The sequence below is a fragment of the Rhododendron vialii genome, chromosome 4a (genome assembly GCF_030253575.1).
Source record: "Rhododendron vialii isolate Sample 1 chromosome 4a, ASM3025357v1".
NCBI classification, from domain to species: Eukaryota; Viridiplantae; Streptophyta; class Magnoliopsida; order Ericales; family Ericaceae; genus Rhododendron; species Rhododendron vialii.
In genome coordinates this window covers 7,818,622-7,840,073 of record NC_080560.1, presented here as the reverse complement: position 1 = coordinate 7,840,073, position 21,452 = coordinate 7,818,622, and the positions used below count along the sequence as shown (strand labels likewise).

The following is a 21,452-nucleotide window of genomic DNA, read 5'->3' as shown; positions in this document are numbered from 1 at the left end:
AGGAAATTCAGAGCCGGTTGGGGTTTAAACAGAGGAAGATTTGGGTACATTTGTTCACATGGGGGGACCACTTGTGTGGAAATTCCCATACTTGTTACAGTATTTCGAATTTACTGCAAAATACTAATAAATCTGTGTAGCTGTGCAATTGTACTTTCTTGGGTGCCAAGCAAAACCAAAGTTTGATCTCCTTTTTAATTAAGTAAATTTCCTTTAAAAGATTTTCAAATCCCACTTTCCTATAATTAATATGAATAAATTATAGATTTTGTCTTTTAATGTGTTTTAAATATTGCATTGTGTGTAAAGAAATAAAATTTGCATTGATAAATAAGTGAGGTGCGAGAATCTTTTTTAAAAGTTACTACTACTTATTATTACTTGTTCCGCGTGTAGTGGTTATTTCCATTTTTATCAAAGAAATCTTATTTCTTTTATTCGGGATTGAATAATCTAGAAAATGGAACTTTAAAGAATTGAACAAGGTAAACTAAAGACCTCAAAGGATTATTTCCATTTGACAAAAAAAAAAAACAAAAAAACAAAAGACCTCAAAGGATTGAAATTCATTTCTTAAACATGTTTTTATTCAGAGTTGAATTTTAGAATTTAGCCCTGATTTTGTCTTTGTTTTTATATTCGAGATGAACTGAAAAAATAAAACCAAAAGATTCCAAAACCAGAAAAAGGCAATATCGATATATGACTCACCCTAAAAAACTCGGCTCACTTTACACATACAGTATTGCATATCTTACACAGACGTGTTTGCATGGCTCACCTCGGGTCCCGCAAAGATAATTCGAACAACTCACTTTTTTAATACCTTTTTTTATGGGTCTCTTTAAAAATTATCTTAACTGGATATCAATAAGGGCGAATCATTAAAAGTCCACCAATATCCCGTTGGAAAAAGCCCCTAGAGATATCTCCTGTTCGCCCTGCGAATCGCTGAATCTCGAAAAAATTCTTACCGATGTCCGATTCAAATAATTTTTTATAGAGACCCATAATATGTTTTAAAAAAAAAGAAGAGCATTTTGAATTATTTTTAGAGAGATGCTACATACACTATCATCCATCTACTACATCTTTTGTGGAGCTCATTCTGGGTCTCAAAAAAATACAGAAAAATGTCCATAAATTTTAGAATAATATTTTTTATGGGGCTTTATAAAAAATTAGCTCCAACGGATATCGGTAAGTATTATTTTTTGATTTGTAGAGTTGAAACTACTCAACTGTACAGTTTCGTTCCTACGAATTAAGAAATAATACTTATCAATATTTGTTAGAGTTGATTTTTTACAGGACCCCATAATATATTATTTTAAAATTTATGAACATTTTTTCTGTATATTTTTGAAACTTGAGGTGGGTCATACAAAAAATATATGAATGGTGTAGTAGTTGGCGATAGTGTACCTAAACTTATTGATATTTTTATACTCCGTTGTCTATTGTGGCAGACTTTTGTTATACCTATGGACCCCATTTTGGTCCACGAATCAAAAACTGCCCTCTGGCTTTACAAATAAAAAACAGAAACAAAACACACAAAAAGAAATATTTACTACATTTTCGCGTTTGGTTTTTATTACTAGTGCTACACTAACCAAGCCGACAAATCGACAATTTAAAAAAAAAAAAGTAGTACACCGTAACAAAAGTCGATCAACGGACAAATTTACCCTTTGAAACAGCTAAGAACTATTTTCTTCTTTGCAGACAGTTTCGTCTTTATACATCAGACAGGTTCTTTTATTATCCGCGTATTTCGTACACGAGGGAAAAGAACTTTGATTTTATAAATTCTTTCCAACCATGGTTTCCACCACGCATTGCGGGCTCTGCCGTATATTTTTTTCAATAATCTGAACTGCTCATCTTGTAAGGCTCGTATAGTAGTACATTCACACAAAAAATCACATTTATCAGATATCGATAGGTATATTAAAAAAATTAAATCTTAGTTTATAAAATAGGCGGCTATAGCTTTAAACTTATCTACCGTCGATTTTTAAAACCAAACTTCAATTTTTTATATATCTATCATTGTTCAATAAATGTGATTTTTTGTGAAGATATACTACTTTGTGAGTCCTACAAGATGAACGGTTTAGATTACTATAATATACACATGATGGAACCTACAAATAATGGTAGTTTAAAATCCAAGTTGTCCACCTAAGATGGATGGAATTTACACTCTTTACACCATCAATTTATTTATTTTAGTATTCAGAATTTCAGATGGGGAAGTTTCAGACCGTGAGAGGAGATCCGGTATGATATTCCTCTGCTTCCAAATCAAAAAAGGCTAAATTGCATTAAACGCCCACTCGACTAGGACTGATTTTCACTCAACCTCCTTAATGTTTAAAACTCAATGCTTAACCCCCCTCAAAGTATTCATCTGATGACATAAGCTACATGTGTTAGCAAACCATTTCGGTTTTGGATGGACCTTATCATGTGAGCAAAACATGACATGACAGATAAGTATTATGACAAAATGATCCAAGGGTAATTTTTCAAAATTAGAAAAGGTTGATGACGGAGTTAAAGAACCTAACTGCTAGGTTAATTGCGGGGAATCAAAGGGTGATCGCATGATAGGAGGTGATTGATGTTGAAATAGCTTTCCATGGAGTGAGGTACCTGAATTTGGTTTTCGATGTGGTGCTTTTAGGGAGGTTATGTGTGAAGATTGAGGTAAAAAGAACATGGGTGGGCAGATGATTAACGAGCAAGAGAGTAAATCATGATTTTCCATTGACATCTATGAGTCGTATAGTTGAAGCTTGAAGGGGATTAAGGGTGTTTTGCTTTCGCTCATTAAAAAATAAGTATTTATTTAAAAATTTTAAGTTTAAAAATAATAGATTTACTGAAATAAAAAAATATACAACATAGATCTTGTTTGATAATTCTCAAGCCTGCAAATTTTCGTAATTTTATTATTTTTAAGCTTGAAAATAAATGCTTATTTTTTAAGCATTTAAGTATTTAAGAAAGCGGAACGAGGCTAAGTGTTGAGTTTTAAACTTTAAGTAAAAAAGTCATAATTGAGGGGGTTTAATATAATTTGTCCATCTAAAAAGGACTAAAATCCTGAATAGAAACAAAAAGCAAGAAAGAGAAAGAGAGCTATAGAGAGAGAGAGAGAGAGAGAGAGAGAGAGAGAGAGAGAGAGAGGAGAATTTACTACTGTGATTCTTTCTTTTCTGGTTCTCCATTCACACACAACCTCTGTCATTGATCAGTCACAGAAAAAGAAAAGACTCAGGTTCAGTCCGGTTCCACTTTCTAGAGAGAGAGAGAGAGAGAGAGAGAGAGAAACTGATTGCTGACTAAAACCAAGGGTTCTCTACACATACTTTACACATTGATATAAACATATTCTGATCCTCATTCGTGTAATATTGTGCTGGGAGATTATCGAGCACCGATGCCGGATAATCGCACGGTTGAGAGCAATGGCGTCCTGTCCAAATCGTCCAGCCGATCAGTCGAAGGTAAAATTTCGGTTTTCTATTCATGTTTGAGTATAAAGCGATGGTTTTCGGAGTATGATCGTCGTTTCGTAGTTGTTCTGTTCTTGTTTTTATGATGTGGAAATTAATAAACTTTCATGACTGGAATTAGCAATGCTTGAAGTAGTTAAATTTAGTATCTTGCTTTTTTTTTTTTTTATTTAAAAAAATTGTTCTTTTCCTTGTGTCTTTTCCCCCTATCTGTTAATTGGTTACTTTGTTGTTAATACTATCTAACTTTCTCTGGACGATCATAACATCCATATGTGGGGGTGTGCGGGAGCAATTAATTGTACATTCTTTATTTTGGAGGATAAATTACAGATTTTTTATGTATTTATTATAATCTGAATCCGTAAGAGTGTTTGGATGATAATGTAGGGAAAAAGATTTTGCTGAAGGATAGCGTGTGAATTTGTAATGAGAATCCAAAAGTCTCCTCCGAACACTTAGAATGCATTCTTGTATAATCAGCTCCCAAACGCCTAAAATGTAAATCTGCACAATGCAGATTGCAAAACCTTGGCTCACAAACAGGCCCTGTATCTATCTACTTATGGAATTGTGATCCTGTCTACTACGCCAATGTAATGGCAAGGTCGATTACATTGCAGATCACAGTGATATATGATTTTGCAAACAGATGTACAATCTATGTAAGGTCACATATGGATTCATATCTTAAGAGTCTTACAGTTATGAGATAGCTTTCCCTCCCATTTTGAAATCTTGTTAAATTGGTCTATGTGGCTTCATCTTGGCAACTGACTTGCTTGTCATTTGCGGCGGAATCATCTTTCGTGTGCAATTGATCTACCCATTACTTAAGATTTTTTTTTATCACTATGTATGTGTGAACACATCACTACATCAGTGTGAATGTAGAAATAATGTATGTGTTGAGTGCTTTAATATTGTTGCAAGTGTTTTGATCACAGTTTTGAATTTTCACCCACTTGATTGGGAGGGAGTAGTCTCGTTTTGCTAGTTTTGGTTATTCCAAATCAATACATTGCAGAGGCCGTTCAAAGGTTGAAAATTCAGACAACTGATGATGAGGATAGTGGTGTGGTGGCTAATTCTTTCCACTACCCAGATCGGCCGGGGGAACCAAATTGCATGTACTACATGAGAAATGGGCTGTGTGGTTATGGAAGCAAGTGTAGATTTAATCACCCTGTTTATGCTGGGCAGGTAACTTGATTTGTGCATAAATGTGTAAAACTTTAAAGCCCCCTTTCTGGGTTTCCTTGTCCTGTTTCCTTTGCAGTTAAAGATTTAGGTTAAGGTTATTACTTGTGTTTGTGTACAGGGTGGTCAGCAGACTCAGCGCAGAGGTGAACTGCCAGAAAGAGTCGGGCAACCTGTCTGTGGGGTACTTCTCTTAGCTGATCGTTCTCTAATTCTCTTTTTACCACATTTGATTGATGTTTGTATACCCCTGCCAGGATAGTAGATAACATGTGTTATAAGAACCTGGTGTAGTTTATTAATAAAGTCTTGGTATTTTTCTTTTATGACATCTTTTGTATGCATCGTACAAAAGATTATTATGAGAGTTGAAGAAGTAATTCAGTGATTGAAGAATTGCAGCATGAAACAGAGCTAACTGGTTCTCAGAATTTATGACAGATAAGTCTTTTATTTGGGATTCAAAGGATCGCATGGTTATTTAAGCTGTTTGATTGGACTCTAGTTGAAACTGCTCATAGGCCAATTTTAACCATATGTTTGTTGGCATATCCTTCTTCGTCACTTGTTATAGATTTATATCATTGTGATTAATGATATCAATTTATGTCATTGTTATGGTAAGTACTGTTGTTGCTATGTCATCCAAAAGTTTTAGAATTTACTTGTAATGTAAGTCTCAGATATAATCCAACTCTGTTAAGTTCAGCTTGTCAACTGATTGTTATTGGAGTACTTGCATTCTGGTTTTCAGTTTTATATCTTCGGTGGAAGAAGTTGTAACTGGACTTTGCAAATTCTAGTGAGCTTGAATTTAGATACTCTGCGTGTATGTATCCTAATTCTGATCCTATAGTAGCTTCAGTTGAGCTTGAGGATTATCTCTGAGGCTTGAATTTATTTTGTTACATTGCCTGATTAAGTAAAGCTTGTGCTGCATAGTCATGTCTGCTCATGCTTGCGGGGTAATTTTAGCCAGTTTATTGACTGAGATGTATCTATCAATCAAATAGGACAATGACAAGTGTATGGTGTGAAATAGATTTGTACCTGATGTATACGTTAATTTCCAAAAGTTGTTCAATTCTTTGTGATGTCGATAATAGATTATTAGCAACAAGGAATCAGTGTCTATGGGTAATTCCAGTTCTCTCTCTCTCTCTCTCTCTCTCTCTCTCTCTCTCACTCTCATTGTGGTTTATGACAACTAATACTTCATTGTCTATTTTCGAATCTGCACCTCAGCATTATCTTAAGACAGGAACCTGCAAATATGGACCGGCATGTAAATATCATCACCCACGGGACAAGAATGGTGTAGGACCTGTCCAATTGAATAGCTTGGGCTTACCAATGCGTCAGGTGCTTAGTTCTTGCTTGTGGTTCCTCCCACTTGTCATGTCCTGCCAGTTTCATCAATTGAATCATTTCCCGGTTTTTGGAATTGTTGCCATATTAACAACTAGGCATAAATACACAATAGAGATCAGATTTTTGACGTTTTAATAAATTTCTCAGGAAGGAAATGCATGTCCCCATTACATGAGAACTGGATCGTGTAAGTTTGGAGTTGCATGCAAGTTTCATCATCCTCAGCCTGCAAGTGCTGGAACTTTTTCTCCCGTTTCTGGACCTGCTGTTTATGGCTTTCCAAGCTCATCAGTTCCGACTTCATCTGGTTTGCATTTTGGGGGAGGAGCTCCAACAATGTCCTTACCAAGAGTACCGTATCTATCTGGTCCCTTTGCTCAAGGGCCCCAGGCATACATACCTGTTGTTTTGTCTCCCTCTGAAGGCATTGCTGCACATGGATGGAACACTTACTTGGTCAGTGACTATTGTCATAATTTGGAAACAAGGTTGATAAGTGTTTTTCATTTGGTAAAGTGACTTGGTGTCTAAGCACTTTTATTCATTGTTCAGTTTCACATATTGCTTCTGGATTTGGATACATTTTTTACCTGTTGCCTTTGGTTTTTGTCGACCATGGTATCTTATCCCAGTCAATATGAGACAACCAAATATTTACTTTCCTAATAGTTACAGTGTCCATTGTTTAGAAATCCACCAAAACAATGTTATTTTAACTCCGTCTCTTGAACGTTCACCTCCTGGTGTTGAATAGCTTCTCACTGGTGATTAGATTTCTACTAATTTGATTGCTTCGAATAATCCTTGTGTACTGGAGCTCGTATTGTCTCTTTGCAACTATTTGTGATTCTATGGTACGACCATTGACTTATGATACACTGGCTGCCAGGTAGACAAACTTTTGTAGGAAAGGTACACTATATAATAAGGTCCACTTGCCACTTGCTTGTGCCCTATGTTTTGTCACACTATATAATTAAGGGTCTCCACTAAGGAAGACACCTACAGTTGTGCTCTAGTCATTTCTCATCCTCTCTCTTCTAAGGGTGCTCATCTCTCACCTCCTCCGGCAGTCTCCAGCCATCTAGTGCCCTCAATCTCCCAGACAGTCTATCATACAAGTATTTTGGTGAAGGATGGATGTATCTAACTCAACAGTTTCGTGTTCTTCTTCCATGTAGTTGTGTTTCTAGCATATTGTTTTGAGTCAGATACATCATACTACAGTACTACTACTTAGTTTCATGTATGTAGGGCACAGGCCACAGAGTGTCTTCATTTCTTAATAAAAAAGAATGGACTGAACTATAACGGAAATGTCATTGGTAGAAAATTTGATGGTTAGTCGAGCTTGAAGTTAGTAGGTTTTAGGTTCTTGTATCTTGTAAAAGTTTTATTTTGCAATAATGGGAACGTGTGAGGAGGTATCTCATTGCATTCTCATTCAGATGGAGATGTTATTTTTCTTCTGTTTTAAAAAATGGATGTTTATGTTCTTCAAGAGTACAAGTGTTCCTGGAACTGATCTTGATTACAACGTCACAAATCAGGGTGAGGCAGCTTTCGGTGGCCTGGTGCAATCGTCTACAATCATTTCTTATCTACCTGAGAGACCCGACCAACCAGAATGCCGTCGTTTTATGAGCACTGGAAGCTGCAAATATGGGTCTGATTGCAAGTACCATCATCCAAGAGAGAGAATTGCTCAATGGACAACTAATTCCTTAGGCCCGCTTGGGCTTCCATCGAGACCTGTGAGTTTTATATCTTTTTAACATGGTGATGGATCTGTTTTTGGGCACTTTGCGCCTTCAGATTTGTATTAGGAAATTATTGAGCGACGAAGATGAGTTTGGATAAACTCTCTCATCGTGAAATCATGCTGAATTATTTGAGACTATGCGCTCTTTGCTAGATCATGTTTGGATCATGGATATGTGAGGCTTTTACGGGGGAGGAGGGGAGGAAAAGTTCAAGGAAGTGAATAAGCAAAATTTACATGGTTTTTTTTTTTATTGCTTTCCTTTCCCTTCGTTAACCGCTCCAACTAATCTATGATCCAAACGTAGCCTTACTTCATAATAGCTAAGGTTGAATGCTTCCATTTATATGATCTCTTATTGTTATCTGACTCTATGGCTTTGCGAATGCAGGGGCTACCAGTTTGTTCATACTACAGCTTTTATGGACTCTGCGAATACGGCCCAACATGCAAATATGACCACCCTCTGACAGGATATTCTTACAACTCTGATTTGAATTTTCCAGCTCTCCCTGTTTTTTATCCGCCTGTCTTCCCATATCAGAGGAATATGCCGACGGTCCTCTCATTGGAGCAATCTCCCCCTAAATTAGCTAGTATTAGTGACTGGGTCAATAAACCTGAGGCTGAAGTCAACGAAAATCCGAAACTGGATACCGAAACTCCTGAAAATGCATCAGACCATGCTATTTCTCCTCAACTACCCTTGTCAGATTCTTCAGAACTTTCGCATGAACAATCGGATTAATTTAATTCTCTTCCTCTCTTTTGTCTCGGGTTCACATTTTGCTGCTGAGTTTCAGTCAGACAAACGAATTCGAAGACTTGTGCCTCCAGGTCCCCCTTTCACCTGCAGTTATGTGGAAATGGATATTGTTGTTTATCGTTCGATAGAGGAAAAAGCTGGGGGATTTGGAAGGGCACTTTTTTGTGTTGAATAAAGTGCAGGTGAAGAGTTGTAACGTTTGAATGTTTTTTCGCCGAAAATTGTTCTCGTTTCGGCAGATGCTGTTTGCTGTGTAATTTCGCTTAAGTAGCTGTTTATTCGAATGCCAAATTTTGTGTGTGCATATTGTGGCTTCGTGACCTTTTGCTTTTGCATGACAAGAACCATCAAATACGAGTTAGGGATGAGAAGTTTCTGGAGCCTTTAGATATCTATATTTTGATATATACATATGAAACGGCTGAAACCGCGTGCATGCTACCTTGTTCTTGTGTTAGGTTTTGGAAGGTGGAGGTAAAAATTGATGTGAAATGTATAATAATGATAATGTATACTTAATAAGTTGGAATTATGAAGCTGGGCACTGAAAATGAGACGGATGGAGTATTGTTTTGCTAGATTATATCACTCACACTAATCACTAATGGTGATAGTTCATGGTGATGAACTCCGAAATAAAATTGATGGCACGCATAATCTCTCATGTCAAAATCGTTTAACCACCGATTGCAAGAGGGTCTTTCGCTTAGATTTGTGTCGAGGATTCCAATTCCTTGGGCCTTATACGAGAGGATTGCTAAGACTAGTCACTTCATCCTCTACGTTTTTCTCAGCAAAACTGAATAATTCTTTAGACCTTAGTCTGGTCCTTGTTTGCCCGCATTAGAGCATGAGGTTAGCTTGTACATCCAAAAGGGATGAGATATGATTAAAATTTTCGCAGTTGGGCTTAAAATATTTTTTGGATGTGAATTGTGAAATCTCACAAAAGCATGTCATGTAGAATGCAATGGGGGGTGTTGTACTGTTATTAATTCCATCACTGTCTCCTTTACTCCTTACCATCTGTCCAGCCGTATTGGAGTTTATTACTCCTATCTAGCCACTAACACTGAACTTTCTTCTTCTTTTTACTCAAAAAAATATATCACAAGAGAAAAACAATGGCGGAGTTAGTAGGGGCTCGAACCACATACATTTTCTTATTCATAATAAAAATGATACTTATATTTTTATTTGCGAGTTTGAAGAAGAGACTATACTGTGTGTATATGTGTAGCCATCGTTTAACAGTAACATACACGCAACCAAAAAAAAGATTGATAACTTGGAATTTTAGAGATTTTTACCCTACACGGAGAGAAATTTTAATCAATTTATTTCACTCAAGGGACTTCTAGGGATCAATTCCGTAGAATTTTTCTTAAATAACCTAAAAATTAATATAATAATAATACACGAGAATATTTAAAATTGTACAGGGCCCGGGTCCCCCTTCACCCCTGGGACCGCCCCCTGGCAGAAAGCATATTTCATACCACGAAAAGCTTGCCAAAGGAGTTGATGTTACCTCATTTTATTCAATCAAAATTACAACCAAGGAAAGAAACCGATTCATGTAGCCGACCTCAAGTGATTGGAACGTAAGGCTCGGTTTGGTTTGGTTTGGTTATTAATAAGGGCATGAAAAATCAAAGAAACACAGCCAAAGTAGTCTTGACCAAATGATCAACTATTACGCGATTCGTTTTCTCCGTGGGGTGAAATGAATCCCAGAACACAAACTTGTTAGCATCTGAGCACGTGAAAGGGTTGTTCCGAGCGCAGGCATAACCCATCTCAAACATGCCGGAACCGCAGCAAGCTACCGATGTGTCATCAAACCCTGCACATGAAAAACCAACCGAGCGTACCATTATCATCAATGAATGAGCAGAGAAATTAAAAACTACGTACACTCAAAATCTAATGCAGTCGTTGTTTGTACTTTTGTCACGTGGAGCATGCTTAGTGCTTAAAATAAGGCGAAATTAAAGGCAAAACTTACCATATGAAGAGGGTTTTTGAACAATTTGCATCAAAATTGGATAAGGGTTTGATAGGACCACTCTAATCCCAGGCATTTCCTTGTTCAGTTTCCCCATCAAACTTGTCAACCTAGCATTAAAAGCCATGGCCACAATGTTGTAACTCTGCATACACTCATTTTCCCCCATGAAATTTGTCGTTCTCTCCAACGGCAAACACCCCATTGGCGGAAGCCCGCCAAGGGATATTTTTCTAGCCCCCAAACCGTAGAGGTTCTCGATAAATCTCTTGGCGATTCCGATGAGGAAAACTTGGTACTGATCGATGTTATATTGCGACCGCCTACCAGGGAGTGTGTAGTAGTTTTCCAGGAAGTCATTTGTTCCTAAGCTCATCACATATAGTGCTTGAGCTAGGGTTTGCTTGGCCTTGTCTTCACCAAGATAGGCTTTCAGTTTCTTTTGGTAGTCCTTGTAGTACTCTAGTTCCTTCCACAGTGGTATAACAGACTGCAATGAAAGCATGTAGATGGTACAAATGGATTAGGTTCATGATGTTTAAAGATACAATTGTAATAAGCAATAATGGGCTTGAAAACAAATTAGTCCATTCTGAAAAGATGTGTGATTTTTTAATAAAAAAATAAAGTACTTGCGTGCATATTTTTTTTTGCTAAAAGGTAATTATACTAAAGCTTAAAAATGGAAGTCCAGTACCATGGTTATATTGGCACATCAATTGCTTAGTTAAACATGGGAATCTGAACATAAAAAGCTACAAATAACAATGTGATTCAGATAACTGGCAACTCACTAGCACATCAGAAGTTGCATTGTCATATCCAGTTCTCGCTGACGCAAACGTGGCTCCAAATGGATTAGGTACATGGTGTTTAAAGATATGTTTGTAATAAGCAATAATGGGCTTGAAAACAAAGGGCACGAGGTTATAAAAGAATCATAATTTAGTACTTCTTTCATCCCAAAAAATTAGCCCACTCTGAAAAGACGTGTTATTTTTGAATAAAAAAAAAAAAACTACTTGTGTGGGTACTTTGTTTTTGCTAAAAGGCAATTATACTAAAGTTTGAAAGTGGAAGTCCAGTACCATGGTTTTTATTGGCACATCAATTGCTTAGTTAAACATGGGAATCTGAAATAATAAGCTACAAATAACAATATGATTCAAATAACTGGCAACTCACTAGCACATTAGAAGTTGCATTGTCATAGCCAGTTCCCGCTGATGCAAACGTGACTCCAACCGCGAAATCCTTTATGCTGTGTGCCGGATCCAGATAGGCTGGCACAATTGTTCTAAGACCAAACGCCTCAGAGATAAAATCGGTCGGAATCCGGCCATTGGAGAAACGGCCCGTTGGCCGGCCGCCGTAGAAGTCACGGCCGTAAGGCTCAAAATTGCTCCTAGCAATGGTTGGAATCTGGTTGTTGTTTCCTGCATCAACTGATGAGTCTCCAAACACTATAATTGCTGGAACCTTGTTTTTTCCTTCAGCAAAAACTAGCAATAGAAATTGAGTTAAAATAACCCACAATGTTGCACTGGTGTTGGCCATCTCCTCTGTTTTCTCTCCCCCACAACCTTCTGATATGTACATATATACTGTTGAAAGTTTGTACTTTGGAGGAGTGGGGCTCTTCAGTGTGGGGATTGAGTCAAGAAGTTTGCTGGGATTTTCAATTAATACGCACATGAGTATGTTCCATTGTGTGGGCACTGATTTTTTAAGAAAAGGGCATGTAACTTTTAAAGGAATTTTTTCCTTGCTTAAATTTTTTTTTTTTTTTTGGGCTCAAAATGGAGAAAGTTTATTAATCTGACAGGTGGAAAATGCCTAAACATCTGAGAGCACTGAGCCCTATTGGGACAGAGTAGTCATCCACAAGCCGGACGAACCACTAGAAAGGGCTTCTCTTCCTTTAGTTTGCGAAAATCATTTTATCATTTGTTACGGTGTTAAAAAGTTAAAAAAAAAGTAATGTAATGTTGCACCAGTTTGGTGCCATTTTGGCTCAATCTCACATCAAAACCATTGGATTAAAGGCATCCCATATTTTGATACACATATTGGCCAGAGTGATGTGGCTGCCAAATTTAGTCTACAATATACCCCAAGCAAACCTAGCAAATTTATATTTCCAAGCAACCAAGAGCTTTTGATTAGTTAACATGTAAAACTCTGGAGCAAGGTTTGTGGTTACTCTGTAACATGACCGATTTCACAACATGATGTGTTGTGTATCAGATGCTAAATAAGCATCCATAACCTTGAGGGTTAGTCCGGATGGTTGGTAAGTGTTTCTCCCCAAACAATTGTCCAGGGTTCTACTCTTAAGGCCAGGTCGTAAGAAAGTAATTTTTTGTGAATTCTCTGTACTTGACATGGATGGCGACAGAACCGGGAACAGATTCAATCACAGTGTGCGTGTAAGCTAGCCCGGATTCTCCTGACCTGATAGTCATTCCAACCACAACAAGGAGGGCTAATTAAAAGGAATGAATTTGTACTTCGAGATAAGTATGAGTCTTGTGCCTGCCCATTTAATTATGGATACATCAACTATTAAAGCCAACCAAAGGGTTTAATTACTATTAGTATCATAGTATCATATCAAGTCCTCAAGATTTGGGGATCAATCAATCACTTTCTATCTCCACCTACCCACCGAAAAGAACACCCAAAATAAATTCGGATTTGGGGGGAGAGACATTTTAATGGGGTTGCTCTGACTTATTAGCAAAATGGTACTCCAACAGTTTGGACGATGCATTGAAGGCTCTCCAGCAGGAATGGAGGCGTGGGGTTGTTGCCTATTTACGCCTTCAGAATCAGATATTTCTTCTCTGAACCCAATGTAAGTTTCTTAATTGTTGAGCTATATATCATGCAGTTTGATGCCAAGCAATAGGATCATGTCGTTTGGTCCTCCGTTACCCGTTGCCTTCCCCGGCTCTAAATGGCCTGCACTAGTGAACGCGATATTGGTCTTTCAGCGATTAATCGAGGTGTATGTGAAAGTTGACCCCAACACCTGTTAAAGAAATGTCGTCGCCTACCTGACTCCAGGGACGGATCCAGGAATTCTCTCTGGTGGGGGCACCAATTTTTACTACACTTGAACACAAATTTACAATCAAGCACAATATAAATTTAAACTTCATCATATGAGAAAAGGGAAATAATTTCAAAAAATTCCTAAAAATAATGCAAAAAGGGTTATTATCCATTTACGGCTTCTCTAATGAGAGCCACCATGAAGGGGCAAAATTGAAAACAATAATGCTCATGTTTTTTCATTAGTGAATTATTTATAATGTGATTGTGTGTGCTTATAACATTGTCCAAAAAATTAAGTGTTTCAATTTTTAATTAATTTGAATAGATACAAAGATCTTTTTTTAATCATATTATTTTAAACAATTAATTTTTGTCTTTAGAGATCTCATATGAGAGCCGTAGAACCAAATGAAGAGTAGATACTTAAGTGCTCCAATTTTCAATCCGTTTAAATCGGTATGAAGATCTTATTTTCTGATCATTTTATTCTAAAGAGTCATAATTAATTTTTGGTTTTAGAGCTCTCAAATGAGAACCCTAAGAGAGCCGTAGAATTAAATGAAGAGCAGATACATAATTGTTCTAATTTTCAATTCGTTCGAACCGATGCGAAGATCATATTTGTCTGATCATTTTATCCTTAAGACTCATAATTAATTTTTGGCTTTAGAGCTCTCATAATTAATTTCTTTGGCCCCTCGAACTTGAACGGTCATCATCGTCTTCAGCCCTGTTTCTTTGCTACGGATGGAAGACTGGTCAACTGCCACTCCATCCGGTTAAGTCAGATCTCGCCGTTGTCGTCATTCTACTGTCTCCGTTCAAGCTCGACTTCCTCCGGTGGTTTTTTCAAGTTTCTTGGAGTTTGATCGATGGGTTTCTCGAATTTCCTAGCGATATGTGGCCGAATCTGGTTTCTCGTCGTTTATATATGCGTACATGAGTTTAAGAGAAGTCCAAGACATGGCTTAGAAAAGATCGGTTATGGGGTCCTAACATATACTGATCCAGTTTACAAGGAAAGCCTATTGGTCACACCATTAACCAAATTGATTCTTGTTTAATATACCCAAAAATGCAAGGTCATGGTGGGTCAATCCAAGGGGATTCGAGTCTTGCTTTCTTTCAATATTTTCGAGTGGAAGGTGCGTTTGGTCTCTTGGGTTAATCGAAGTGTGCGTGTCACGATCCAACCCAAAAATGTATGGGTCATGACCGGCCAATGAGGGTAACTCATTAAGACCTGCTAATTAAATAATTTAGAAATTTTCTGCTCATTAATCTATAATGAATAAATATACTCAAGTATAACAGAAAAATGTGAAAGTTGTGATCGATAAATTAAAGCTAAGTGTAAGATATGTTAAAGTTATTACAAACATTCTGAATTAAACATAAGAATAACTACGGTCTTGGCCACAAGTCTGGCACAACCGTCAACAAAAAAGATACGAGTACGAATTACAAGTTCACACGATCCTACTACATAATTGAAACAAAACAACAGCATCCATGCTTCTTTGGCCGTCAAGCATATTCCACAAAATCATAAATTACTTGCAAATGTTGTGTACAACGACATCTTAAACACTACGCTTGTGTGAGACATGATATACTAACTTACTAGTTTCCATGATTTATAAGCCAACGAATTCATTTCTCAAAACATAAATGTTTATATCCAACATTTTAGGCCCATGTTGCAAACATTTCATTCAGCAAATAACGGCTCAACTAGGCCCGTTCATGACAATCACATGTCAAGTGTTCCATCTCATTAACAACTCATAAGCAAAATGTTCAATGGCCACCGGTAGTTAGGGAGCGACCCTAAATATAACTATTTGACGTGACGTTACCCACGATCATCTGGTTATGATTTCCCATCATTACTTCGCCTCTCTACTAACTTCCTCTAATGGCCGGGGCATTGTTGAAACCACGTATCGTAAAAAGTTGTGAATCCCAAATTATCCGTGTTCATATAAATCCTTATAAACATTTACTACATTTGTAACATAATAGCACATGCGAACAAGGACGGAACCAGAATTTTACCCTAGCAGTGGCGAAATATATACTAAAAACATCTAGTGGTGGGGAGACTATATAAGTTGGGCATAATTTTTTTTTTTACATATAATAATTGTATTTTTTAAAATTTTTGTCGTGGCGGTCGCCGCCACTAGACCCCCCGATCCCATCTTTACATGCAAAACAGCAAGTGCTACCATTAAGCCAAAACAAAGCACGCATGCTTCTGCGGATCAAAAAAAAAAAAAAAAAAAGCACGCATGCTTCTCATCCGAAAATTCAAGTAAGGCATACAAGACTCACCGAGAGCGTGTCGAGCAAACTTGTCAAATGTGCGAGCTACGGGTACCCGATGTTCGGACCTAAACACATCAAACCAAACTTATTGAGGTTCAAGATACGTCACACATGCACAAGTACTTTAAGCGCCAAGAAGTTAATCTATAACGTGTAAAGCTATAAGGTATGGTTTCTAAAACAGAGCAGTCCCAGGAAACTAATGAAAACCAATATCAATTTAACTCAGAAATTTATGTTACCTTACAGGGACATGGAAAAAGATGTTAGGAAGACATGTCGTGAAGAACTTGAAGGCTAGAAATGCCCAGAAGTAGGGTGAAAACTGAACACACCAAATCTGGTCAGAACTGGACCAGGATGGAAAATGAATGAATTCGAGGTGCAGATTTTGAGTGTTATTTTCTGTTCATAGTTTTCCCCCATAGTAGATTCAAAAAAAAAAAAAACCTTTTGGCACAAGAATCATAAAAAACGTAGTTTTATAGATTCCTAGGAAATTTCCGGAAGATGACTGATCGCCGGATGGGTACCAGTCGTCCAGATTGGTTCTGGTCTTCAAACAGAGAGGAGAAAAATAACACCATTAGTGGGGGGTTTTCAAGTTAAGTCTAAGGTTTACTCAAAGATTTAAGTTACACAAACTATTTAATTTTAAAAAGAATAATGCTTAACCTCTGTAACTAATTAAAAAACCTCAGTTACTAATTTAATCAATCCAAACACGGGTCAGGTCCTCACAGCGCGAATGCTGGCTCGAACATCTTGAGTTATCAACAATGTCTAGCTATCAATGTTGCTCTAAAAAAATTAAAACCATGGAGTTCTATTGAAGCCAATATGAGAGAAAAGGAGAAAAACCATAAAACAATGAATTTACAAAATATTGAGTATGATCTTCAATTGCTTACCTTCAAAATATTATTCTTCACCAGTTGAAGCTCATGGAGTACAGTATTTATGTCCATACGGTCTTTTGGGGACTCTGTAGAGCATGACAATCCTATCTTGATAAGAGAGATCAAATTTTCCATCATTTTGCTGTCATATATCTCCTCCGTTAAGAGCATAGGGTCAACAATCTCCATCACACGTTGAGGCAATGCATTACTTGCAAAGTTATGAAGATTAAGGTCTGCCTTAAACATTTTGTCAGTAGGTCTCTTCTTTGTTATCATTTCCAACAACAAGATTCCATAACTATAAACATCTCCACTAGCTGACATCTCACTTCCGAGACCATACTCTGCAATTTGCAAAATTCAAACTATAACAACAAAAGATCCTTTTTTCGGATAACAAAAGTGATACAAAAAGAAAGAGAAAATTTTCTTTCAACACACCGTGTGAGTTTTCTAATATAAAACTAGGACATTTACAGTAATATGTGACACTATTTTCTATAGCAACGTCATCCTTCATCTACTTATTATACACTTTTCGTGGTGTCTAACTAACTACCCTTGTGCTAAAATTTGATGAGTTTATATTAAAGAAGAAAAGGGACAAAGAAGTAAATTTGTTCTTACCAGGAGCTACATATCCAATGGTTCCCTTTATTGCAGTTGAACTACTAGTACTTGGAGCGGTGAGCTCTGCACGAAATCTAGCTAGACCGAAATCTCCAACATGGGCAACCATGTTACCATCAAGAAGAATATTACTCGGTTTTAAATCGCGGTGAATAATTGGCATTTCACATTGGTGATGAAGATAATCGAGTGCACAAGCCACGTCTATGGCAATGTCTACTCTTTGTAAAAGATCCAGTCCCACAAACTCACGTTCCACATTATTTGCTTCTGGAATAGGATGCAACCAATTATCTACACTTCCATTCAGCATGAACTCGTAAACTAGAGCTTTAAACTCATTTCCTTGAAAGTCAATGCTAGAACAAGAAGTTATGAGCGACACCAGGTTTCGGTGTCGAATATTTCTTAAGGCTTCGCACTCTGCCATGAAACTCTTGGTAGCGCCACGAGTTTGAAGGTCAAGCACTTTGACCGCAACAACTAACTCCCCGTTTTGTTCAATAACACCTTTATATACACTGCCGAAACTACCAAAACCAAGCAGATTTGTCGAAGAGAAACCTTCAGTTGCTTTGAGAAGTTCTCCATAAGAGACTTTCAAAAATGGATCTTTCAACAATGAAATTTTAGGTTTGGTCTTTCTTTTCTTCTTGAACAAACAAATGAAGAAAGTTGATGCTGCGGCTACTCCAATGAGTACTGAACCTATTGTGATTCCTAACATCTGTGAAAGAGACATCTTGTTTCTTGACTTTTTCGTGGTGCACCGAGGTAGTCGTAGTTCAGAAATGCCACCACAAAGCCTATAATTTCCGGCAACTGATATTGCACTTCCATTTGTGAAAATACCATTCATTGGCAACTCTCCTTCAAAATTGTTGAAAGACAAATTGAGAGTTTTCAGGTCAAATGTCCCTAAGAATGTAGGAATTTGACCAGATAAGTTGTTGTGAGAAAGGTCCAAATTTTTAAGACCTCTCAAGGATTCAAATGAAGGAGGAATATATCCTCGAAACAAATTTCGCTGCAAATATAGGTTTTCTAGGCTATTGCACCTACCAAGATTGCTAGGAATTTCACCAGACAAACCATTCTCAGAGAAATCGATTTCTAGCAAATTTTTGAGGGTTTCAACCTCTTGTGGCAAGGATCCAGACAACTGGTTGCGAGCTAGATCTAATGTAATCGATAAAGAAGAGACATTCAAAAGTCGTATCGGTATGACGCCAGTAAGATTATTGTCAGAGAGTGTTAGCGACAACAAGTTCCGACAGTTGCCAAGACTCGACGGTATGGCTCCCTCTAGCCTGTTCTTTCCCAAGTAAAGTTTAGTCAACAATGACATATTCCCAATAGACTCCGGAATTTCACCTGAGATGCTATTGTTTGATAATGCCATTAGTTGCATCTTATGAAGATAACCTAGGCTACGGGGAATCGAGCCTGTGAATAGGTTATTATCCAGACCAAAGAATTCCAGATTGACAAGGTTTTCTATTGTTGAAGGAATAGATCCATACAACTGATTTCCACCTAGCGTCAAATAATAGAGCTTATATGATAGATTGCCCACAGAGTCTGGTAATACCCCTCCAAATTGACTATCCTCCATACCTATGGCTTGCAAATTGCTACAGTTGGTTAAAGAACTAAGAAAGGCTAGTCCATCAGATCCCCTATGGTCAAAATTGTTAAAAGCCAGACTTATCAAAAAGAGATTTTGTAGGCTTCCAAAGTCATTTTTCACTTTTCCATTGAAATTGTTAAGGCCCAACTCGAGCTGTAACAACTGTGACATGTTGGATATTGACAGCGGGAGGGGACCATTAAATTGGTTGGCGTATAGTTGAAGGACCTCAAGGTGAGGAAACATGAAACCAAATGTCGGCGGAAGACTACCCTGAAGTTGATTATCAGCCACGGATAACCTAACTAGCAAGGATAGATTGTATACGGAATAAGGGATTGTACCCGAAATTTGAGTGGAACTCAATCCAAAGTACCTTAGTTTTTTCAATTGGCCCAAAGCGTTTGGAATACTTCCTCCTAATGGATTTTCAGCAGCATTGAAGTTTTCAAGAGAAGTAAGATTCCCAATCGACGGAGGAACTCCGCCCGTCAAATTGTTGCCAGGAAAATAGAGTGTTGTGAGTATCGGAAATGAGTACGAGAGTTCTTTCGGGAACTCTCCAACTAGCTTGTTTTCACGTAAGTTAAGGTACCTGAGATTGGAGCAGCGAGATATGCTTGGTGGAATTTTCCCTTTGAAACCGTTAACCCCCAGATTCAGCTTCTGTAACCTAAAAAGATCACCGAGTTCCGTTGGGATTTCACTTATAAAAGTGTTGTTGAAGAGGCTGAGCTCTTGGAGGAAACTGAGGTTCCCAATATAAGGAGACAGAGAACCCGTTAGGCCTTTTGATGTGAGGTTTATAGCAGTGACTCTTTCGTGTCGGCGACCGCATTGTACACCTTCCCAGCGACAGAAATGGAGAGATTCATTCCATGAGCTCAAGGCTTGTTGATGTTCTGGGAAAATATTTGACTTGAAGGCCAATAATGCATGGTAATCGGTCTCGTTGCTAGGAACAATAATAGCGTTCGTCGAACTAAGGGATGATATTGTTGTGTCAAGAGCAAGGGCTTTGATGTGAAGCAATGGGATGAGGGAGAGAAATAAGGCTAGGACTAGGAATCGAGAGAGATTTGGTTAGGAGACTGATCATCTTGGTGTGTGGTTTGAGTTCTCAACTATAGAATAGATTGTTTCGCTGCTGCAACTTGCAATTCTCGATCTTTCTGGGTTTTTTAAGTTTGAGAGAAATTAAAGCATGTGGGGTTGAAAGTAGGTACAGTGCTATAAAGTATATCGCCCAATTTCTTTTGAATATTCCCAGCCCGCTTTTCCCACTAACCAAGGCATTATATATATTTATAAGAAGGGAGCAGGTGATGATTATAATACTGTAATATGTCTAGCTCCCACTGCATAATACTGTCATTTTATAGTACCTTTTATTTGCTACGCCTCAATTATTACATTACCAACTAATTTTTCGAATATGATATCAATTCTAAAATAATCCATATTTTTCATGGATTATTTAGACAAAATTACCACCCTGGCAACAGTAGAAGTTAAATTGACTCGTACTTGGAATAATTCCGAATCGCCAGTACCCAATTTCATTTGTCACATAATTAAAGGCCCTCGACACTAATTATTCCTTGGTTGTGTTTCTTGTAAGTGTTTATAGCATGACACATTTCTACAAAGAGGCTTCAAGCTTAATCACTACAATAAATTAAATTGTGCTATTGTGAGGAACTTGTTTTGTCGAGCGCTAAAGCAGGGCAAGGGCTTTGAATTGAAGCAATGGGATGAGAGAGAGAAATGAGGGTAGGAAAGAAATAGAGAGAGATTTGGTTAAGAGACTCATCATGGTGTGTGATTTGAAGAAATGGGATGAGGGAGAGGAATATGGCTAGGAGATGAAGTACTGACAGAGATTTGGTTAATAGATCGAGTACTCATCTTCATGTGCGGTTTGAGCTCTCAATTATGTTTGAACTGTATGTAATACATGTACTAACATGAAGGTCCAAGTTTAACCACAAATCTGGTCACTGGTCGGGCCGTTATTCTAAGAATTTTCAGCAATTTTTCTAACATGAAAGTCCAAGCAATCCAAGTCCAATCACATGGGGTGTTGGATATTTGGAATTATTAACCCAAAATTAATTTCTGTGGGATGGTGTGTTTTCACTAAATTAAATGAACTACATACTAAATGACAATTGTCAGTTGTTTCGCCAAAAATCCTTTGACAACGGGATTAGGGAGTCCACTTAGGTGTTAGGAGAAAGGAGATCATGGTTCATCCCCTCTCCA

The 21,452-nt window shown here is 37.5% G+C and overlaps 3 protein-coding genes and 1 long non-coding RNA gene across 5 annotated transcripts; 2 read left to right on the top strand and 2 right to left on the bottom strand.

Annotated features, from left to right (window-relative positions):
• Positions 1-3,141: 3,141 nt before the first annotated feature.
• Positions 3,142-8,930, top strand: LOC131323001 (zinc finger CCCH domain-containing protein 3-like). 2 transcript variants are annotated; one of them, XM_058354609.1, is made up of 7 exons: positions 3,142-3,518; positions 4,633-4,730; positions 4,849-4,911; positions 5,973-6,089; positions 6,246-6,554; positions 7,649-7,852; positions 8,252-8,930. In XM_058354609.1, the coding sequence occupies exons 1-7, from the start codon at positions 3,452-3,454 to the stop codon at positions 8,606-8,608; spliced, it is 1,215 nt and encodes a 404-aa protein (XP_058210592.1). In that variant the 5' UTR covers positions 3,142-3,451; the 3' UTR covers positions 8,609-8,930. The 2 variants fall into 2 exon arrangements, with proteins under 2 accessions (XP_058210592.1, XP_058210591.1); XM_058354608.1 differs by having other exon boundaries at positions 4,555-4,730.
• A 1,205-nt stretch (positions 8,931-10,135) lies between these two features.
• Positions 10,136-12,336, bottom strand: LOC131322999 (GDSL esterase/lipase At2g04570-like). Its single transcript, XM_058354607.1, has 3 exons — positions 11,820-12,336; positions 10,635-11,124; positions 10,136-10,472 (listed from the first exon to the last, which is right to left on the bottom strand). The coding sequence occupies exons 1-3, from the start codon at positions 12,327-12,329 to the stop codon at positions 10,279-10,281; spliced, it is 1,194 nt and encodes a 397-aa protein (XP_058210590.1). The 5' UTR covers positions 12,330-12,336; the 3' UTR covers positions 10,136-10,278.
• On the top strand, positions 11,033-11,585 carry LOC131323000 (uncharacterized). Its single transcript, XR_009199053.1, has 2 exons — positions 11,033-11,161; positions 11,497-11,585. It is a non-coding gene; the product is annotated as an uncharacterized LOC131323000 (long non-coding RNA).
• Positions 12,337-16,097: 3,761 nt separating the features above from the next.
• LOC131322998 (probable LRR receptor-like serine/threonine-protein kinase At3g47570) lies at positions 16,098-20,270 on the bottom strand. The gene is made up of 2 exons (XM_058354606.1): positions 17,555-20,270; positions 16,098-17,271 (listed from the first exon to the last, which is right to left on the bottom strand). Exons 1-2 carry the CDS (start codon positions 19,431-19,433, stop codon positions 16,925-16,927), a joined length of 2,226 nt encoding a protein of 741 aa, XP_058210589.1. The 5' UTR covers positions 19,434-20,270; the 3' UTR covers positions 16,098-16,924.
• Positions 20,271-21,452: the final 1,182 nt, after the last annotated feature.